Below are 18,209 nucleotides of genomic sequence, written 5' to 3'. Positions count from 1 at the left end.
GGTTTGGAGATAGTTTGGGGTTAATGAAGTGGGGAGCAGCTGTGGGAGGGTCTCTGCTGATAAGGGTGGTGCAGGTGGTTGAGGAGCAGCAGGCAGAAGCAAAGGGAGATGTGGAGGTCTGAAATGATTCCTCCAACATCCCAGGGCATCTCCTGAGGCTGCTGTTCATGAGCAGGACATTGGTGTTTGAAGAACAATCTGTTTTTCTAGTATGCTTGTGGCCTGAAGGGTTTCTGGTTTTGAGACTAAGGACTTGATCAGCTCCAGGGGTAGATATTGGATCTTCTAGGTGTCTAAACCTGCTTGAACTGAGGTTACAGGTCTTATTTTCAGAGTCCATTTGTAATGGGAACACAAGGATTTGAGGACTGTGTTTACAGTATAAATCAGAAGAGGTTGTAGGTGTGATCTTAGCCTGTCAGAGGAGACACCTGAGAAATATTGCAGTAGGCTTTATGTCTTTTTAACTTGGAGGGACGGGATATGAGCAGTGAAATATCATGTTTACTAAGCCAGTGGTTTGCTAAATTGGCATCTTCAAGAGATGACTTGAGATGGCAATTGTGTTTCTGAGTGTGACTTTACATCTCAGTGGTTTGAAAAGCATCTGAGGAAACGTAGCCATACTTAATAAAGTTAACAGGGAAAGGTCAGCTGAACACTGTTTGCTGTAGCAGTGTATAAACCTCCTAGTAACATCTGTTCCTATTATTGTTACAAAAATGCTGCTTTATTAGACTTTGGTTGGATCATGAATTAAGTAGTGATATGTAGTAAAACTTGCAATCGTGTTAAGCTTGTCAGAGTGCACATGTTGTTGCTGGCTGGTAGCACTCTGGAGAGCCACATGGCTTGGAGGAATGGGAGAACAGGGGCTTTCTGCTTCTTTAGCACTGGTTGAAACCCAGCTGAGAGTGGGAAGGATTGAATTTCAGTGCTGCCTGTAAACTGGCTGGTGCACTTAATAGGACGAGTTGCTGTGTCTCAGCCCATCTCTGGGAAGACAGCTGTCTCCACTGCTGATAGCACACAAGCTGACAGCACTGCCTGTCTCACCATTCGCTGTTTGGCCAAAAGGAGTGGGATTGAATTGTTCAAGGTGAGAAATAAATGTCCTTCCTTCTCCTGGAGAAGTTTTTCCAGGGTAAAAGGCGAAAAGACAGATGAGTTTGAGCATCTGCCTTTCGAACTGCTGTGACTGTGAAGTGAAAATGCTGCAGCCACGTCTGGCTGTCCCTCTGTGTGGGGATCACTGTGGGGCTGGGACTGGTGGAGTTTAAGGAACCCATCACTCTGGGGAGCTGCTTGTCCAGCTCGTGTCTGGATAAGGCACTTGCAGATCTCCTGTGTACAGGATCTTGGTAGGGCAGGGCATCAACCAGATGTATGTGTGTGTTAATACACATCTCCTGGGGTGAGGAAAGTTATTGCAATGTGGCTTTATAAGAGGGCACCATCACATCATCTTACATTCTTTAGCTACCAGTAATACTCTTTTTATGGTTCTTGCTTTTAAATCGTTGAGTGTTGCAGGTGAATGTTGTGTTTGATGGAAAGTAGCATGTTGCTTGAATCTTGGGCAATGGTATTTTCAGTACATATCCAAAGCAATAAACTCTTCTGGTTTGCAGCCTCTTGAGTTTATGGGGTTTGTGTAAGGAAAACCTGGCCATATTGAACTAAAACCAAAGGAATTATTACTGTATAAAGGATGTTTATTTAACAGGATTGGAACATCCCGTGGGAAAAGATGTTTCCAGTCAGTTGTCCCTGAGAAAAGCTCTGCCAGTCCTTGCTGAATTCACTTGAAGTTGTTTGATTCTCAGTCCCTGTAAAATCCTGAGCAGCCCTGACTGGGCATCACAGATCCAGGTGCTCCCAACTCCCTCTGAATTATTTTACTCATAATTCATAGAGAAGGCAGTCAGATTTGAGACATTTATTATGATGGGGAAGATAGGAGTGATTTTTGAGGCCAACAAAGTTCAAAGACTTTGCTGTAAGTTTCCAGGATTAAAGATTTACTTGCTGCATCTTCCCATGTTTAATAGACAGGAACAGATGAAAGGGAATTTCTATAAAGATTTTCGTTCATACTTAATGATGCCACTATTAGATGAGCTTTGGCACTGTGTCCCAATACATGAAGTTTTAAAACCAACCTTTTTTAAACATTAAATGACCTTTTTAATCCACTAGCTTTAATAAATAAAGATTAGTTCAGCCTCATTACCTAGTCTGTTCTGGGGGCTGGTTTAATATTTGGTGAAACTAACTAGTTTCCCAAAATGCAAGTGAACAAATTTTGCTGGTTTTCTATCACAAGCCCTATGGGGAGATAGGAAATGGTGATGTAGTTTGATTAGTGGCTGGGTTCTAGGAGTGCCACTGCCACCTCCATCCTGGCATTCAGAGTGGCTGTGTTTCTTCCTTTTCCAAAACCAGCCACTTGCTGTGAGCACTTTCCCCTTCCTCACATATTTGTTTCCAAAACAGACTGCCAAGTTCAATCAGAGCTGAGTAGGGAAGAGGCTTTGTTGGTTTTTGTGGGGGTTTGGGGTTGTTTGGTTTATTTCCTCAGCTGTAGGGAAGTTTTCAAGGTTTTAAAAAATAAGAATGGGAAATCCTATCCTGCATAGAGACAAGATTCTTTGTGCAAACATGTGCCTAGGGGGCCTGGGGAAATGATTTGAAATGCTTTGGTTTCGACCTTTCTCTTAAAAATATACGTAACTCTACATTAGTGGAAGTGAATTCAGCTTGAAAGCTGACAATTGAAGAGTATGCTTGAAAACAGTGTCCAGTTTAGTGACATGGAAGCTTTAAATTAGGATAAAAGAAAGAATGTAAGAATGCTGACACACACTCTGCCACCACTGATGGTTAATTTTGCCACGTCAGCGCCTGAAACACCAGCAGCATTTTTGTGACCGTTCATCAGGTTCAGGAGGTTGCTTTACTGTTTCCTGGAAATAGGGACACAGGAAAAAGTTTACACACTTCAATTTTGTGTATGAGGACTTTTTTCCCTGTCTGCTGCCGTTGCTTTCTTAGAGATGTGAGGAGCTGAGCAAGCTGCTTGTTGGTGCACTTTAGTCTCCTAGCTTCTTTGTAATTAAGAGCAGTCACCAGCCATATCGATGCCTGGAAAACCCTGTGATCATGCTCCTGGCCTTAGAGGAAACAGCATTTTTTTCTTGCATAATGAGATTAAGATTAAGTGCCCGAGCTTTGCAGATAATGATGGTGCTTGCGTGTTAGCCGAGCAGAGGAGACGGTGTCGCCTGAAGGACTGGAAGTGTTCACCAGGACATCTGTGCACAGCACACAAGTATTGCTGTGTGTTTCTTTATCAGTACTTAGTTTGGTTTAGTTGCCATAAAAATGGGGAAAAGTAGGAGGAGAGGGAGTTATTGAGTGGGAATGTGAAGTAAATAGGAATTGCATGGACCACCTTGGCTTCACCAGTGGATTTTTCTATCAGGAAAGTTGAGGTAAAAGGAGCCTAAATACAAGGCAGGTTTCTTCACTGGGCTGGGCTGTGTTGGAGGCTCTGTGTGATGGGTGCCCATGCACTAGGCAAGCAACTAGGACCTTCAAGGCACAAACCAGCCCCTTGAGGAACATGTTCTTAGTCCCACATGCAGCACATCATCACCGTGCTTCCCTAACTGTGATCTTCGTTGTCTCTTCAAAATATACGTATCCTTGGACTCTCCTCCCAGCCCTGGCCCTTAGACAGAGGGAATACCTCCTGTTTAGAGCTGACATGCTTTCCTTCAGCTGTAAGCTGATTTACATGATTTACTGTGGTTTTCCCTATCTAGAAAAAACTCCCCAACCCAAATCTGCTGCAGCACAATGACAACATTTCAAAGCTTCGAGGAGGCATCCAGCTGCTGTAGTCAGTTCCTTGTGCCCCGACTCACAAAGCAGCAGAGCCCCACTAATCCCTGCTTTGCCAACCTACGTGTGTGGGGCCTGATTCGGCGCTGAGCTGCGGCTCCATCCATACCCGAGCAGTTCTGAATGGCGTCGTTCCCTTTGGAGTGGTTTATGGGGAGGGAAGATAAGCTTTGGTGCCTTTCTAATAGACACAACAAATCCCCACTGCTGCTCTTGCTCAGGTACAACCGAATAGCTGCATTCTGGGGGGAAACCTCCTATTAGCAAGGATAAAGCCACCGGGGTGCAGAAGTTCTGCCAGCTAACGAAGCGCTGTGATTAATCTCGACTCCAATTGCTTCCTGCCTTCCGTCAAGACAACAAAAATAATACCCCACACTATCTCCCTGTGCCTAACACAGATTTGAGTGGGCAGGCTCAGGAGCTGAGTTCAAGAGTCAAGTGCTTTCTGTTTGAAAAATATTTGTCCCTCCCCACCCACGGCCGCCCACACGCTCCCTGAAATATTCCAGCCATCAGCGCGGCGCCACCGCGTGCTGGAGCGAAGGAGCCGGGGCTATGTGGGGACGTGCCGTCCTCTGCGGCGCTGCTCGGGGCTGAGCAGCTGGATGGCCCTCTCCAGGAGGAGGAGGAGGAGGAGGAGGACATGGATTGCCTGCACTGTGGTGGGTGCTGGGCACTGCCAAGAGCCCAGCGGCGTAGGCAGTCGTGTCGTGCTACGGCATGCCGGCAGGTACCGCAGCCGCTGCGGCGGAGACTTGGCCACCCCCGTGTCTGGCGAGAGCTGGGACGGGGGCGAAGCGGTGGAAAGGCCACAGGTGGGAGGGAGGATGCGCTAACAATAGCGGTGGCAGGAACTAGGTGCTAACGCTGCTTGGATGGCAGCAGAGATCACACAACCCCAGCATGGTGGGGGTTGGAAGGGCCCTGCAGAGCTCATCCAGCCCAACCCCCTGCTACAGCAGGCTCCCCTCACTCAGGGGGCACAGGAACGTGTCCAGGTGGGTTTGGAAACCTCCAGAGAAGGAGCCTCCACACTCTCCCTGGGCAGCCTGGGCCAGGGCTCCCTCACCTCAGCACCAAAGGAGTTTTTCCTCGTGTCCCAGTGGAGCTTTTTGTCTTCCAGCTTGTGCCCTTTACCCCTTGTCCCATCACTGACCACCACAGAATAAGACTGACCTCATCCTCTCAATACACACCCTTTAGGTATTGATCAGCATCGATAAGGTCCCCATGCAGCCTTCTCTTCAACAGGGCCGAACAGCCCCAGGTCCCACAGTCTTTTCTCCTCACAGTCCCCTCAGCATCTTGGTCGCCCTCAGATCCCGCGGGCGTGCTGGGAAGAGGGTGGTGTGTGGAGCTGAGTTGGGTCCACACCAAGCCTAACTGCTGCCAACATCTTTGCTCCCACAGCTGCCATCCTGGATGACCCCATGGAGTGCAGCAGAGGGGAGAGGCTCTCCATCACCCTGGCCAAGAACCGCATCAACCGCGCGCCTGAGCGGGTGGGGAAGGCCAAAGTGGAGGTGGACATTTTTGAGCTGCTGCGAGACAGCGAGTATGAGACAGCAGAAACCAGTAAGTACCCTCCATGTAGCTGCTTCTTTCCCATTTCTCTCTGCTGGCTTACAGGAGGTGTCTGGCACATTGGACTTGCTGCAGAGGATAATTATCTGATAGTCAATGGGTTGCACAGGGTAAAAAGCACCTCTCTGTTCCTTGATGCTTGAAAGATCAACACATGCTGGTGTCAAAGCATGTCTCTGCAAAGCCCCAGACCTGCCCTGGCCTGGCTGTCCCAGCACAGTCAGATTTGGTGCAGGGATTTGTCCAGATGTGGGCACAGCATCCTCTTAGGAGACCTGGGGCACCTTCAGCAGCTCACACTGTGTCTAGTAGAGCTGGTGCCCTGCCCAGGGGCACAGTGGCATTTAAGAGGAGCTTGGTCTTAGAGGGCAAGTGTTGAGACCAGTTTTCATTTGAGGATTTAACATGGTGTTTGTGGTGAGTTGAACTCTGGTGTGGATTTAGAGATCTGGATCCCCAGTAAGCTTTGCCACCATTCAGCTCAGCATCTTGGGACAAACCATTTTAATCTTTAATCTGGTGTCAATAAACAGAAATAATGATACAGGAGGTGATGCTGCTTTGGGAAGTACTTAATGGTGTGCAAATAAGAGACTCTGGGCAAGTTCAGTGCAATTAAGTTGTTTGTGAAATCCCACGGAATGCTGTGTGTCAGCAAACATTGATAGCTCTTCCAGTGCTTCAGATTGGCAGTGCATTTGTTTACACAAAGTGAAGTTTTCAAGTGGTGTTTAACATGATGTGGATGAAAAAGAGCTGATTTTGAAAGAGCAGTATTCTTCCCATGTTGCTTTAAAGTCCCTTAATGCAAACAAGTCTCTACTGTAGTTGTTCTCTAGTTGCCCAACATGTCAACTCCATGCTGATGAATAAAAGGAAGCTGATGATCAATGTCCCACAAGCCTCTCGGGAGCTTGAGTGAAAGAAACCAGAAAGATCTATAATAGTTTATTTCTATAAGAGGAAAAGTCCTTTGGAATAGGATAGCTTCCCTTTAGAATCATTCTGAGATGACCCTCAGAGCTCCAGGGAGGGCTTTAGTTTTTATTACAAGTTGGCTTGAAGAAGCTGGAGAAACCATTTCAAATAATAGGAGTTTTCAGCTCATTACCCATTGGTTGTCTGTTCCAAGGCTGGGTAATCTACAGGGCATCCCCAAAAGATGAGGTAGTGTGCTGTGGTCTAGAGCAGCCTGTTTCTTCACACAACTTTGCTGTTTGCACAGCACTAGGCATCCCTGTGCCTGGGAGGCCCCGTGGAGCCACAGCCCCAGCACTGCTCAGGAGCAGGGCTCTGGGTGACTGGCAGAATGGGCTCAGTAGGCCTGTGAGATGAGCAGATCTGATCTCCTTCATTCCTGAATGAGTGTTTGCATTATTTATAGAAGCGTTCGTTTAATACAGCGCGTCTCAGCGAGTACCTGGATGTCTATTTATAGACCCTGTCACCCATGAGGCAGTCTAGATTAAGATCATCACATGCAGACGTTTAAAACAGCAGTTCTCCACTTTATTTGGGTCCTTTCCCTCTTCGTGGCTTCTTGGTCTTCCCCATCTATTCAGGATTGGGCTCATCCTGCTTTACCCTCATTTGACGTGGCAGTAGGGCAAACGCAGTGTGACTGGCCAGGCCATGCAGAAAGGATGGCAGCTGCCTGGGTTTCCAAGTACATTTCCCAATTTGGCCCTGAAAGTATCCCAATGAGCCTCCTAGGAAAGGAGAAAATGACATTTACACCTGAACCTTCTGTGTCTTTGTTAAGAACCAGTAATGTTTTTAGTTCCCTTCTTTTTCCTTCCTCACAACTCTTCAGCACGCAGCAGAGTTTCTGGGGTTTAGCTTGGCCTGAGAAGCAGGCTGGGTTGCTGTGGGGAAGATGGTGAGCAGGGTTTCTTTCTCGCTTGCTCCCCTGTAGCAGTGCTCAGGAGTGACTCCATTGGAACGTTTTTCCATGAGAACACTCATTTGCTGAGGATGGAGTATTGGGCAAAACATTGTAGATATCAGCAAACGTGGTGTTTGGGGAGAAAGGTGGAAATGGGCTAAGTGAGGAAGAGGCAATCTTCCATTTCCAGTTTTCACCTTGGGGTGATTTTCTTTGTTTTGCTTTGCTTTGGCTTCTAGAATGGAAAAAGCAGAAATCTGAGCGAGCTGATTTGATTTTGGTGGAGTATTCACATAGTTTTGCAATATGTTATTTGCCTTCTATTCAGAGTGAAAAATGTCTTGGAGCATTTCTTACTAAAGGAAAAATCTGGATTCTGCATGGCTTTGCTATTAATGTCACTGAAGTTATTCTTGATTTATGCTGGTAGGAGAGGAGAATCAGATCCTTTAACTTGAATTTCAGGGCTTTCATGGCTTTCAAATGTCTGACTTCTCAGCTTTAATACACCACTGATATTTGTTATCACTTGTAATATTAATAAAAGCAGTTTAGCTGTTTTAACCTATGACTGCAAAGCTGTTATACACTTGTTTAATACTGTTCTCAAATTTCACACCCTTTGAATCACCCTTAAATATCACAGCTAACATGCTTAGCTGACTGATGTAGGAACGCTGTGATTACACCTCATCAGTGAGATTCCATGTACAATTAGTACTTCAAGAGAATGATGGCTTTTGGAGAGCTAGTTTTTATTTTAGTGTTGAGCTATTTTCCCATCTTTTTTTCCTCCTGAATGATTTGGGCATCTTACTGTTAGGGGGCCACAAAATCACAATTGCTGTAGCAGGTAAAATATGAGTCACTCTTAATCACATTCACGCACGGTTTGCTATTTCAGCTTTAGATATGAAGGAAGACAAACATTGACTGTTCTTGTGTGCAACATCTGTGAAGTCCTGTGTTGTGAAAGAGTTTGTAGTGGAAGATTATGGAGAGAGGCTTTTTTTTTTCTGAGTGAAGTCTGTTCTCTCTTTGTGTTTGATGTTGCAACTCTTTTTTTATGGAGATCCAAACCAACTTGTTAAGTCACATCTTTATCTAAAACACTTCATTCCTTTTGATGTCCAGAGAGGGACAGACTTTCTGCTTGTCACCTTGTCCCCTCTCATCTCATCTCATCAGTTGTTTAAGAATCTTTCTGTTGTTAATCCAAACATCTCAGGGCAGGTCAACAGTCAACTGGAGGATTTTCCATTTTAATTTATTCACAGCACTGTTTCCCAATGCCTGGCACTTCCTTGCAGTGACACTGGCTCAGACGTTCTCTTAACTGTGCCACCCTTTCTGTGCTCCTGTTGGATCTCACGTTTAAGCCTGCTCTGGCTGCAGGATCCTGTGCAGAAGCATCAGGGATGCTGCAGGGAGCAGTGCTGGAGCCACAGTGCGGGATGCACTCTCTCTAACACCGTCTGCTTATGCACGTGGTGTTGTCTGTATGAGAATTGCGTCCTGACCAGTCCCTGTCATTCAAGATCCTCTGATATGTTTGGCAATCATGGAAATGTTGAGGTAATTGCATATCTTCCCTGCTCATTTATTTTCAATTAGAGGCAGGAATCTCTTTGCATGTTGTTTGAAACCCTTGTATCAGGTATCTGTATGCAGCGAAAGTGATGCTGTGTCCTGTGGAAACACTTGCCAAGTGATGCTGTGGTTTGTGGAAATGCTTGCCAAGTGCCCTGAGATGCCTGGAGGTGAAAAGCACTATCTGACTGTGACCAAGTTGGATGTACAAACATCTATGATGTGAGAGCTACTCCTGGTATGAAAGGAGGGTCCCTGGTTTGCATTCAGTGGAGTCAGGAGACTGACTGCCCTCCTGCTTCTGGACAAAGCCCATAACTGTGCAGACAGAGGTACCATAACAGGACATCTGAGCTGCACAAGGAGCAGAGAGGTCCACATACAAGTAGAAAGGCAGCAATTATCAGTTCACACCTTCAAGGACCTGCCCACAAGTGATGCAGGAGGGATCCTGTCCTGCCTACACCGGTGCAGATCCTGGCAGAGAAGGGTGTACACGTAGACTTGTGTATTTTGTGTTTGAAGACTTTGAAGAGTGTGGTTAAGAAAGCTGTTTGTTAAGCCTGTTTCTTGTTTTTCTGTCCCACTGCCCTCAAGGATGTTAACTTAGAACAGCTGAGTGCAGGCAGTGTGTAAAAATGGCTGGAACAGGAGACTTGGGAGACATCTCAGGTCTTCAGATGAAGGATGATCAGTAGTACCCACATCCCATATCATGATAAGGAGGCTTTTCATGGGATACCACTTCAGTGTCTGCTATTTCTTGAGCTACTGAATTACTAAAACCATAAGAAGTAGACCCCATATTGGACAGAGGAATCTGGGTGTGCAGCAGCCAGAAAGGTGTCCTGCACAATCTATAACTGACGTTGAAGCACGAGGAGACTTGAGGGACACGGGCTACGCCAATGTCTGCGGTTACAGCCCGGGTGGTTCTCACGATGGATATTCAGTCCAGGGCCACATCCCTACGGCCCTGCCAGTGCTTGTGTGAGCTTGCAGTGCCCACAGTGGCAGCAGGGTTGAGCCTTTTCTCCCTGTAGAGCCTAACTGCATGAGGTAATGCTCTGCATTGGAAGTGTGTTTGGGTTACAAGCGAAGAAGCTTTCCAAAGGTGGTCAAAACCTTTGCCTCAGGCACCTGCACTTTGTTTTCCTTCATTTCCTTTAATTTTGCTGGATGTTTCACCCTTGGAGTGATAAGTCAGGTCTTTTCTTCTGACAGTTGTTGCAACTGTGTTGCTATGGCTACTTAACCCACTTTTTGTTCTTGATACCAGACACAAGAAGAAAAGTGCTCACCAAACTTTGCCCTGCATATGAAACAAAATTCCCCCCCAGGACTTTTGCCCTAATGACCTGTGGATAAAGAGGACTTAGAGCAGCTCCTTCCTCCCAGATGCTGAATTGCAGAGCAACTGAAGGGTCTGCTGCAGCTGAGAGGGACTGATGAGTGCTGCTGAGACAGCATGCAGGGTTTTTAAATTGCTGGTGCTCTTATTTATAAGGATCTTCTGAAGAGGTGTAAGTGCCTGTAAATTTTTAAGCACAGAGGAAAAGCAAGTACTGGATTCCTTTGAAGATGCTGCAGAAAAACATCACTCTTTTTGTAGCAGATTGAGATGGTGGAGTGTGAGAGAGCATGGAGGGAAGGAAAACCCAAGAGAAGATCTTTGCATATCATTGGCACTTGCTGTAAGAAGTCAGAGCAATCAGCATCTTTAGGGACCTGGTGGTATATGAAGTTTTTCCTTCAAGTAGTGCTTTGAGAGAGGTAAAACCAGTTTTGCAAAGTGACAGACCAAGCCCTCAGCTTTTGGCCTCATATGCCAGTCATGAGTCTATGGAGCCTTATGAAGCCTTAAGGGCCAGAGATAACCGACTTAAATAGCTGTTCTTAACTTACCTCCCAGAAAAGGGTGTGTAGGCATTGACTCACTGAACACTCTGCTCAGCCCCATAGCTCCCTGTTCTACAAAGCCCCCAGTGCAGTGGAGGCCACTCAGAGCCTGGAGGCTCAGGCATGAGGGGCTCTCACCTTCTGTTCATGAGGCTTTGCCTGCACAAGCTGCTCTGGAGGAGCGTTTGCGAGCGCCGTGGCTGATGCGGATGGCAGCGGGGAGGTGGCACCAGCTGGGTCCTTGGAGTGCTATTGGGCTACATTTGTGCTGTGAATTAAAAGGACAAAAGGTTGCAGTTTAACCCAGGGAGCTTGAGGAAAGAGATTTAACTTCTTAATTTGGTCAGGATCTTTTTATTGTTCTGCTAACCTTGGTGGCAAGAAGCCAGAAGATTAACTACTGCCAGAAGAAAAACCACAACCAAATGAAAACTAGTAATGCAATCCTTATTATTACCAGTGAGCTCTGCAGAGGGTGAGGGGAGAAAATCACACAAGTTTGTTTGCTGCCAGATGATGCTTTGAAGCTAGGCCACTGCTGTGTTTAGCATCTTCTGTAAACTTTAGGGGTTTATCTTGGAGAACAGCAGATGGGGCCAAAAAAAAAGGATGTTCAGTGAGAGAGAGACACCAGTTCTGAGTCAGAGATGGGGATATTGGGGCTTTGGAGACAGTTCAACTGGGATTTAGAAAGGCTGGGGAAAGGCAGAGAGGAAGGTGTCACAGACAGTGCTTCAGAGGCAATAGAGGGGTTTCTGGGGATGAAAGATGTGTTGTGTGAGGAGATGATGCTGTGTTCTCAGTAAGGTGCAGCAGTTACTGTAAGCATGACTGTCGGTTGGAAACTGAGGATGAAGTCTAATGCATGTTTCCTCTCTCTGGTGCCTGCAGTGTGCCAAATTCTCCCCAAAGGAGTGGTAGGTGTCCTGGGACCTTCCTCAAGCCCAGCCTCAAGCTCTATTATCAGCAATATCTGTGGGGAGAAAGAGGTAAGTTGAAAAGTTGTGTGATGGGATAAGTCTATACCCTTGTGCTGCCTGACTTGGCCCCAATGCCCTCGTGCACAGTGGCTGGGAGGCTGATGTGGGAGCCCTGGTTCCTTCTTCCTAGTGTTTTGGGGTCACCTGCCATGGGTAAGGGACAGTGCAAAGATCCTGACCCCTTCCCCAACCATACTCTCTGCATGTTATCCTTCCACCTGGAGATCCCCTGCGTGGGCTCTGGTGACAGTGGTGCTCCCTGGGAACACAGTGTTTGGCTGGTGACTCAGTAAGGATGGATTAGGTTTTTAATTTAGCACTAAACCAAGCAGCAGAGCCTCCTGTGCAGATCCCATGCAGAAGGGCCTTCTGCAGCCTGCCAGGGCATCCTTGGCAAAGATGACTTGCTGTAGTCATCTCATCTGCTGGATCATCCTTCCTGTGATCTGCCATGGCTTCTGATGATTAGAGTTGACAGCTTGCTTTATCACCCTTTTTCCTAATACACATCTTCTTGCAGCTTCTTCTTTTTCCATTTCCTCTCTTTTCTGCCTTTCATCTTTATCACCTTTCCCTTCCTCTTCCTTCATGTGCAACACTGATGTGAACCACGTCCCTGCTGACTGAGGAGTGCAAACCCCCCTCAGCTTGCCCCTGTGGATGCACAGCCCAGCCAAAGTTCCTGCATGTGGCATTGCTTTTTCCACACCCTTGCAAAGCTGCAGCTCTTCCTGTTTGCTACTGTGCCATGAATGCAAACCCTTTTTATTTGTGTCCAGACTGTGTGCCTGATTTAATACTTTATAAGCCTTGAACCATCTTGCACTCATCTGGCTCTGCTCTGGGGAAAAGAAATTGAGTTCTCTTCTCATAGTTCATCCCTTTAAAGCCAGATAACATCTCTCAGCCATTTAGTGGTCTCTCTCTGGAGCCCAGCCTCCAAAGCAGGGAGTGCCTGCAATGGAGCACTGTAAATAACTTGCATTCATAAATGGTTGCTGTTCTTTGTTCCCTGAGCATCAGAAGTGTTGAGGAGATGGAAGAGATCTTTTAGGCCCAGTGCTCTGGGCTACAGCAGGATGGGTCTCTTGAGAGTATTTTGTAGTGCTTTCTCCAGTTAAATGTCCCAGACATGTGCTCCATCCCAGGCAAAGGCAACTCTGCAGTAGCAGGTTGCAAGTGTTTTTCCCCTGAAATTCATGCTCAGTCTGAGTTTCTGATCTGAGTCTCTTCATAGTTTGTTCAGAAATGAAAGGTGAGTGCTGGTGCACTTTGAAGGTATTTGATTCTCGAGCTTGATCTCAGCTGCCCTCCTAGTGATGTGAGCCTGCAGTAACTCCCTGACATTTATATCACAGTAGCATCAGTTGGTTAAATGTGATACAGCAACTCAGCCAGAGCCATTGCACTTGCAGCCATTCATCAGCTTAAAGGAAAGTGTCCCCATTTATCACCAAGGCACCAGCTGGTGAACTGGCCTGATGTTCAGCAGGAGCCTGTGGGAAAACTGGGGGATGAACCTGTGTCTCCTGTGTCACCTCTCTAATGCCTTTGGCCCAAAAGTTTCCATCCCTCCTGTCCAGGGAGGGCTGTTACACCAGGGCAGAGCTCTTGGAAAGGAGGGGAGGGCTCCAGGAAAGAGGTGAGGTCTGAATGAGGGCTGTGATGAGCTCCAGGTGCCTGCAGGAGCTGCCGTGGCGGTGGCTGCCTTCACCTCTGGTCTCTGTCTGCCCTGGTGGTGGTTGTTCCTGCAAGTCTCAGGCTTCATCTGGCTCCCCACAGCGATAAAGCACTCTTGTGCTGGAGCTGCCCTGTCTGCTCTGGTTAAAGGAGTTTGCCTTTTGCTTACAGTCTGCTTCTCTCCCTGTTAACAGAGCCTGGGATGAGGGCTGCAGAGCAGAATCGAGGCAGATAGCAGCTTATTACTCTTTAACTTTCCAATTGCTAACCAAACAGCTTATGTTGCCAATAAAGCAGCCATCACAAGCTACTAATAGCCTTTCCCCAGAGGAGAGAGATGGGAGCCATAGGATGATAGCTTCTAGAAGGACTAATAATGAAGGAAAAGAGGACTTGACACTCCTCTAATGAAACTGAAACAGGTGTTTCCCCTGCTCTGTCTTCTAAATAATTCACTCAGTTAAAGGAAAACTTCTTATTTGTCTGAGCTTGATCTGTCTGCCCACCCCTTCCCTCTACACCAAACTGCAAGGCATGCAGCAGAGCTGCCTTGGAGGGAGCCCTCGGGCTCTCCCCAACCCCCCTTCCCCATGCAGCCTCCCTGGGAACTGCCATCCCACTCCCCCCTCCTGTTCCACTGTGTTGGGTTCCATCCCATTGCAGCTTGCCCATTGTTACCTCTCTGCTGCTCAAAAAAAAGCCCAGAGCTTCTGAGTGCTGCATCTGTTCCTCTCTCTCCTGAGCCTTGCCAGCACAGGGTCATCTGGTTCTTCCCTTCATCTCTCTTAATTACCTGCTGACACGTCGGTACTGCAGGCAGAGGTGGATTTGCAGCACTTCATCCATCTAGCACACAGCAAAGGTCTGGGGCTCTCCAGCATGGGCTGTAGCTCCCTGCCTTCCTGCAAAGCATCCTCCAGATTTACCCAGGCAGCAAGCCCAACATGAAGTGTGGGCCCAGCTACAATTAGTGCCCAAGCTAATTAGGTTGAACTCATCCGGAATGGTTTCCTGTGCTGTAATCATAGCCCCCGTTGCCATTCTCTGAGTGGCTCAGCAAGACTTTTCCTGATCCACTCCTTCCCGTGGCTTCTTGTTGCTGCAATAATTATTTTCCTCTGCTGTTGCACAAATCCCACCCTCCTCTCTTCGCTCCAGTGATGCTTCTGCAGTTTTATTGGGATGTTTCACTTTCTGCCTGCTGTGCATTTCACACCAAAGGTCCTTTATGGTAGATTTACTTGTTTTTATTTCTTTTGCCTCTTTAATTATGTTTTCTTTCCCCTCCTCCCCTCTTAGGTTCCTCACTTCAAAGTGGCGCCAGAGGAGTTTCTGAAGCTGCAGCTCCAGCGATTCACCACCCTCAACCTCCACCCCAGCAACACCGACATCAGCGTGGCCGTGGCAGGAATCCTCAAGTTCTTTAACTGCACCACTGCCTGCCTCATCTGTGCCAAAGCTGAATGTAAGTGGCTGCCAGGCTGGCTTCAGCTGGCCCTCTGCTCCCAGTGCCTTCTGCTCCATCTCCTTCTGCTTGTTTGGTGACTCATGGAGAAGGTCCCTCGGGTGGCAGAGACCTGCAGGGCAGGTTTGCTACCCCATTGCCCCGTGGAGGTGTTTGTGAGAGGAGGAAAGGGGATGGGAGAGACTTGTCTGCCTTCTGTTTGACAATCTGAGGAGTGTTTTGCTTGCACAGATGGGTTTTTGCAATGAAAAAAAAGAAGAAGAAAGCTTAGGCTTGTTTCTGGTGATTATTTTAGGCAAGTAAAGCTTTTTGAAATATGTCTTTCCCAAACCCACGTGCAGTTTGTGGCCTAAAAGCGGGACTTGATTAATAGTCAATACACTGCACACCCTCTCAGGCTCTGCAGCCATACATCTGGTGGTAATTGTGCATCTGGGTGCTGGAGCATTCACCTCAGCAGGACCATATTTGTCTCTGCATAACTCTGCTAACGTGGCAGGAGCAGGCTGTGCATCATAGTGGTTAGAGAGAGGGAAGTGGTCCTGTGCTTTTTAAGGTCAGCACATAGGTAGGTAACTGGTGTGTAGTAGCCACACATTGTGCTTTTATTACCCTGTATCCAGATTGATGAGCACGAGAGTTTGCCATACGAAGAAGCCTAGGAGACAGGCTTTGAAAGGGCACATGGGTCCAGTGAGAGCTTTAGGGATACTGGCAGTGTGTGACCATGGGGCCAGGTCCAAAGGACAGGCAACATCCTTTCCAGCTGACCCTGGGCAATCTTCAAACCACCAGCAGTGCAAGTAATGCAGTGTCAGACCAGACTCCTGCACAGGGACAGGAGGGATGAAAGTGCTTCATGTACCCTCAGCTGATCTAAGTCAGTGCATTGCCCCCAGTAAGCATGCTCAGAGTTACCAGCAGAGGACCTGGCCCCAAATTATGCAATTAAAATAATGCAGATGATCTCCTGTTGCTGTAATTTTTCACTGTCTAACCTCAACCTTAAGCAAAAAGAGGAAAAAAAAGGAGAGGAGATAATTAGGTTTTCTCACCTGCCATGCAGCGTGCTCCCAGCTCTGTCCTCACGCTCTGCCAGGCACGGGGAGCACACAGACAGGTCAGCACAGCCTGGGCACCTCTGCCCTGCTTCCCAGTGACCTGCCAAGGCAGGAAGGTGCCTCCCACGGGGTTCAGTCTGCTATGAACATGATTCTTCATTTAACTGGATGGAAACCTTGGGAACTAAATAGCTTGTAGTGAAATAACACACCCTTTTAGTTGAATCAATGCAGTTTATTTTCCTCTGATGTTCCTGGGTAACTCAGTACTTAGGATGTGCTGTGCAACATGAGCCCTTCCCATACCCAGGGAAGCAGCAGGGCTGGAGGCATTGTGCTCACTGAGGACCTTAACCCGAGCCAGGCTTGAAGCACAGCATGCACTGACTATAACAGAGTGCAGAAAAGGCATAATCCAGCTTCATTTGAGAGCACAAGCCCTCGTTTTCCCTTAGGACATGCAGTGTTCCTGAGCACAGACCTTAAACAACTGACTCGAGGCACTTGGGGCTTTCAGAAGTTTCCCTGGAGGCAGATAAGGGGAGCAGTTGAGCAGTCTGCTCATCAGTGAGGAAATGCTGTTTTGAGGTGTGTTATTATGTAGATCCCAGGAGAGAAAGTCGTAGCTGTTTTTGTTTAAGTACAAGGCTATGGGATGAGACTCCTGGGCCTCATCCCCTCACACTCTTACCACCACTGTAAGGAGTCCCATCCTTCCTGGGGGATGTGATTGCAATTTCTTCTGGCAGAGGCTGAGTTTGACCCTCAAAGTCAATGAGCTTAGGCCAGCCTGTGTGTAGTGCAATGGCAAGTGGGGGGACTCGGTTGTGGCGTGGAATGATGAGCTAGTTTGTGGATTGCTCTGAAGTCCTAGTGTGGAAAGCTTTGTGTGATTCCAAGGAAACCTTAACCCAAAAAAGGCAAACAAAGGGGTGTGTAGACTTCATAGGAGCTACTCTGTAAGCTCTGTTTGTCAGAGGGGAGGGAAAAATACCCAGTGTTTAGGAACGGAGGCCAGGGCACTGAGGTCAAAAAGCTTGGTCATGCCCTGGGATCCCATTGCTGTTTGAAGCAATGCTGTTAGGTGTAAGAGCAAGGCTGGATGAGGGCAATCACCATTTCTCTTCTCAACTGTCAGGGTCAAGGATTGCACCAACACAAACCCAGTGCAGCCATAAACAACTGCTGGTCCCCTGGCTTTGGTCAGCAGAGCTTGGAGAGCAGTTGTCTGTCTCCTTCTCTCCAGTAGCCTCACAGGCAAGAGCAATAATCAGGGATGTGGGACTCCAGGAAAACCTCCAGCTCTTGCTTCCTGGGGGTATTCCCTGGCAGCAGGCTGTGAGGTGTGCCAGGTACCCTGGAGGGAAAGTCAGACCTGACTATCTGATCTCTGTCTCTCTACACAGTGGGTCCTCACTTTAGTTCTTCAAAGTTGCCAGGAGGGGTCTGCAATCCCTCTCTTATATTCCGGGCACCTCTCTGAAGTGCCAGTCTGCATCTTGTATCTTCTTGTCATCAAACAAAGGAGAATCTCTTCAGATAATAGAGACTTCCCTCCACACAGCAAGAGGAGCTGCAAGCGGGAGGCCTGATGAGGCTACAGGGAGGATCTAACGTGCTGGAAATGATAATTCCCTCAAGCCAGAGGAGATCATAAGTCTCCTTTTTTCTTTGGTTCACTTCCTCTACCTGATATGCTTTTGAAACTTAGCAGCTGGGCTCTGCCTTCCTCACCTGGGCTTGTGGAGAAGGTGGCAACAGTAAAGAAGCTGATGCTTGCAGTGATCTGTCTGCTCTCTTGCAAACGTGCAATAGGGTGATTATAACCCTAGCAAGGATCATGGAGGGCTTAGGCAAAATTCACTGTTCACTTGAGGCAGCACACAAAAAAGGTGTTCAGGTGAGGTCTAGTCCATGTGTCCTGCAGACAGAGTGAATTCACTGGCTAGTGAGAAAGATGAGCTGATGTGATCCAGAGAAGTCCTGGCTGTGACTCTGTGTAGTCCTTCTCCGAGTTCCTACCTGTACTCTGAGAAGAGGTAAGAGAAAAGCATTGTAAAGAGCTCAGTGCAAACTTGCATGCTGGAAAACTCTCACTGTGAATGAGAGGCTCCTCATCTTGGATGTAACCCTTTTAATGCACTGCTTTTATTACC

The 18,209-nt window shown here is 47.5% G+C and overlaps 1 protein-coding gene across 1 annotated transcript in view; it reads left to right on the top strand.

Annotated features, from left to right (window-relative positions):
- Positions 1-18,209, top strand: part of GRIK4 (glutamate ionotropic receptor kainate type subunit 4) — a 114,577-nt gene that overhangs the window by 43,208 nt on the left and 53,160 nt on the right. Inside the window, exons 2-4 of the mRNA XM_062013893.1 lie at positions 5,320-5,484; positions 11,759-11,856; positions 14,827-14,992. Coding sequence (XP_061869877.1) covers positions 5,320-5,484; positions 11,759-11,856; positions 14,827-14,992 — 429 coding nt within the window. The remainder of the gene's footprint in view (positions 1-5,319; positions 5,485-11,758; positions 11,857-14,826; positions 14,993-18,209) is intronic.

This window comes from Colius striatus, chromosome 23, assembly GCF_028858725.1.
Source record: "Colius striatus isolate bColStr4 chromosome 23, bColStr4.1.hap1, whole genome shotgun sequence".
NCBI lineage: Eukaryota > Metazoa > Chordata > Aves > Coliiformes > Coliidae > Colius > Colius striatus.
This window is presented reverse-complemented; position numbering and strand designations above follow the sequence as displayed.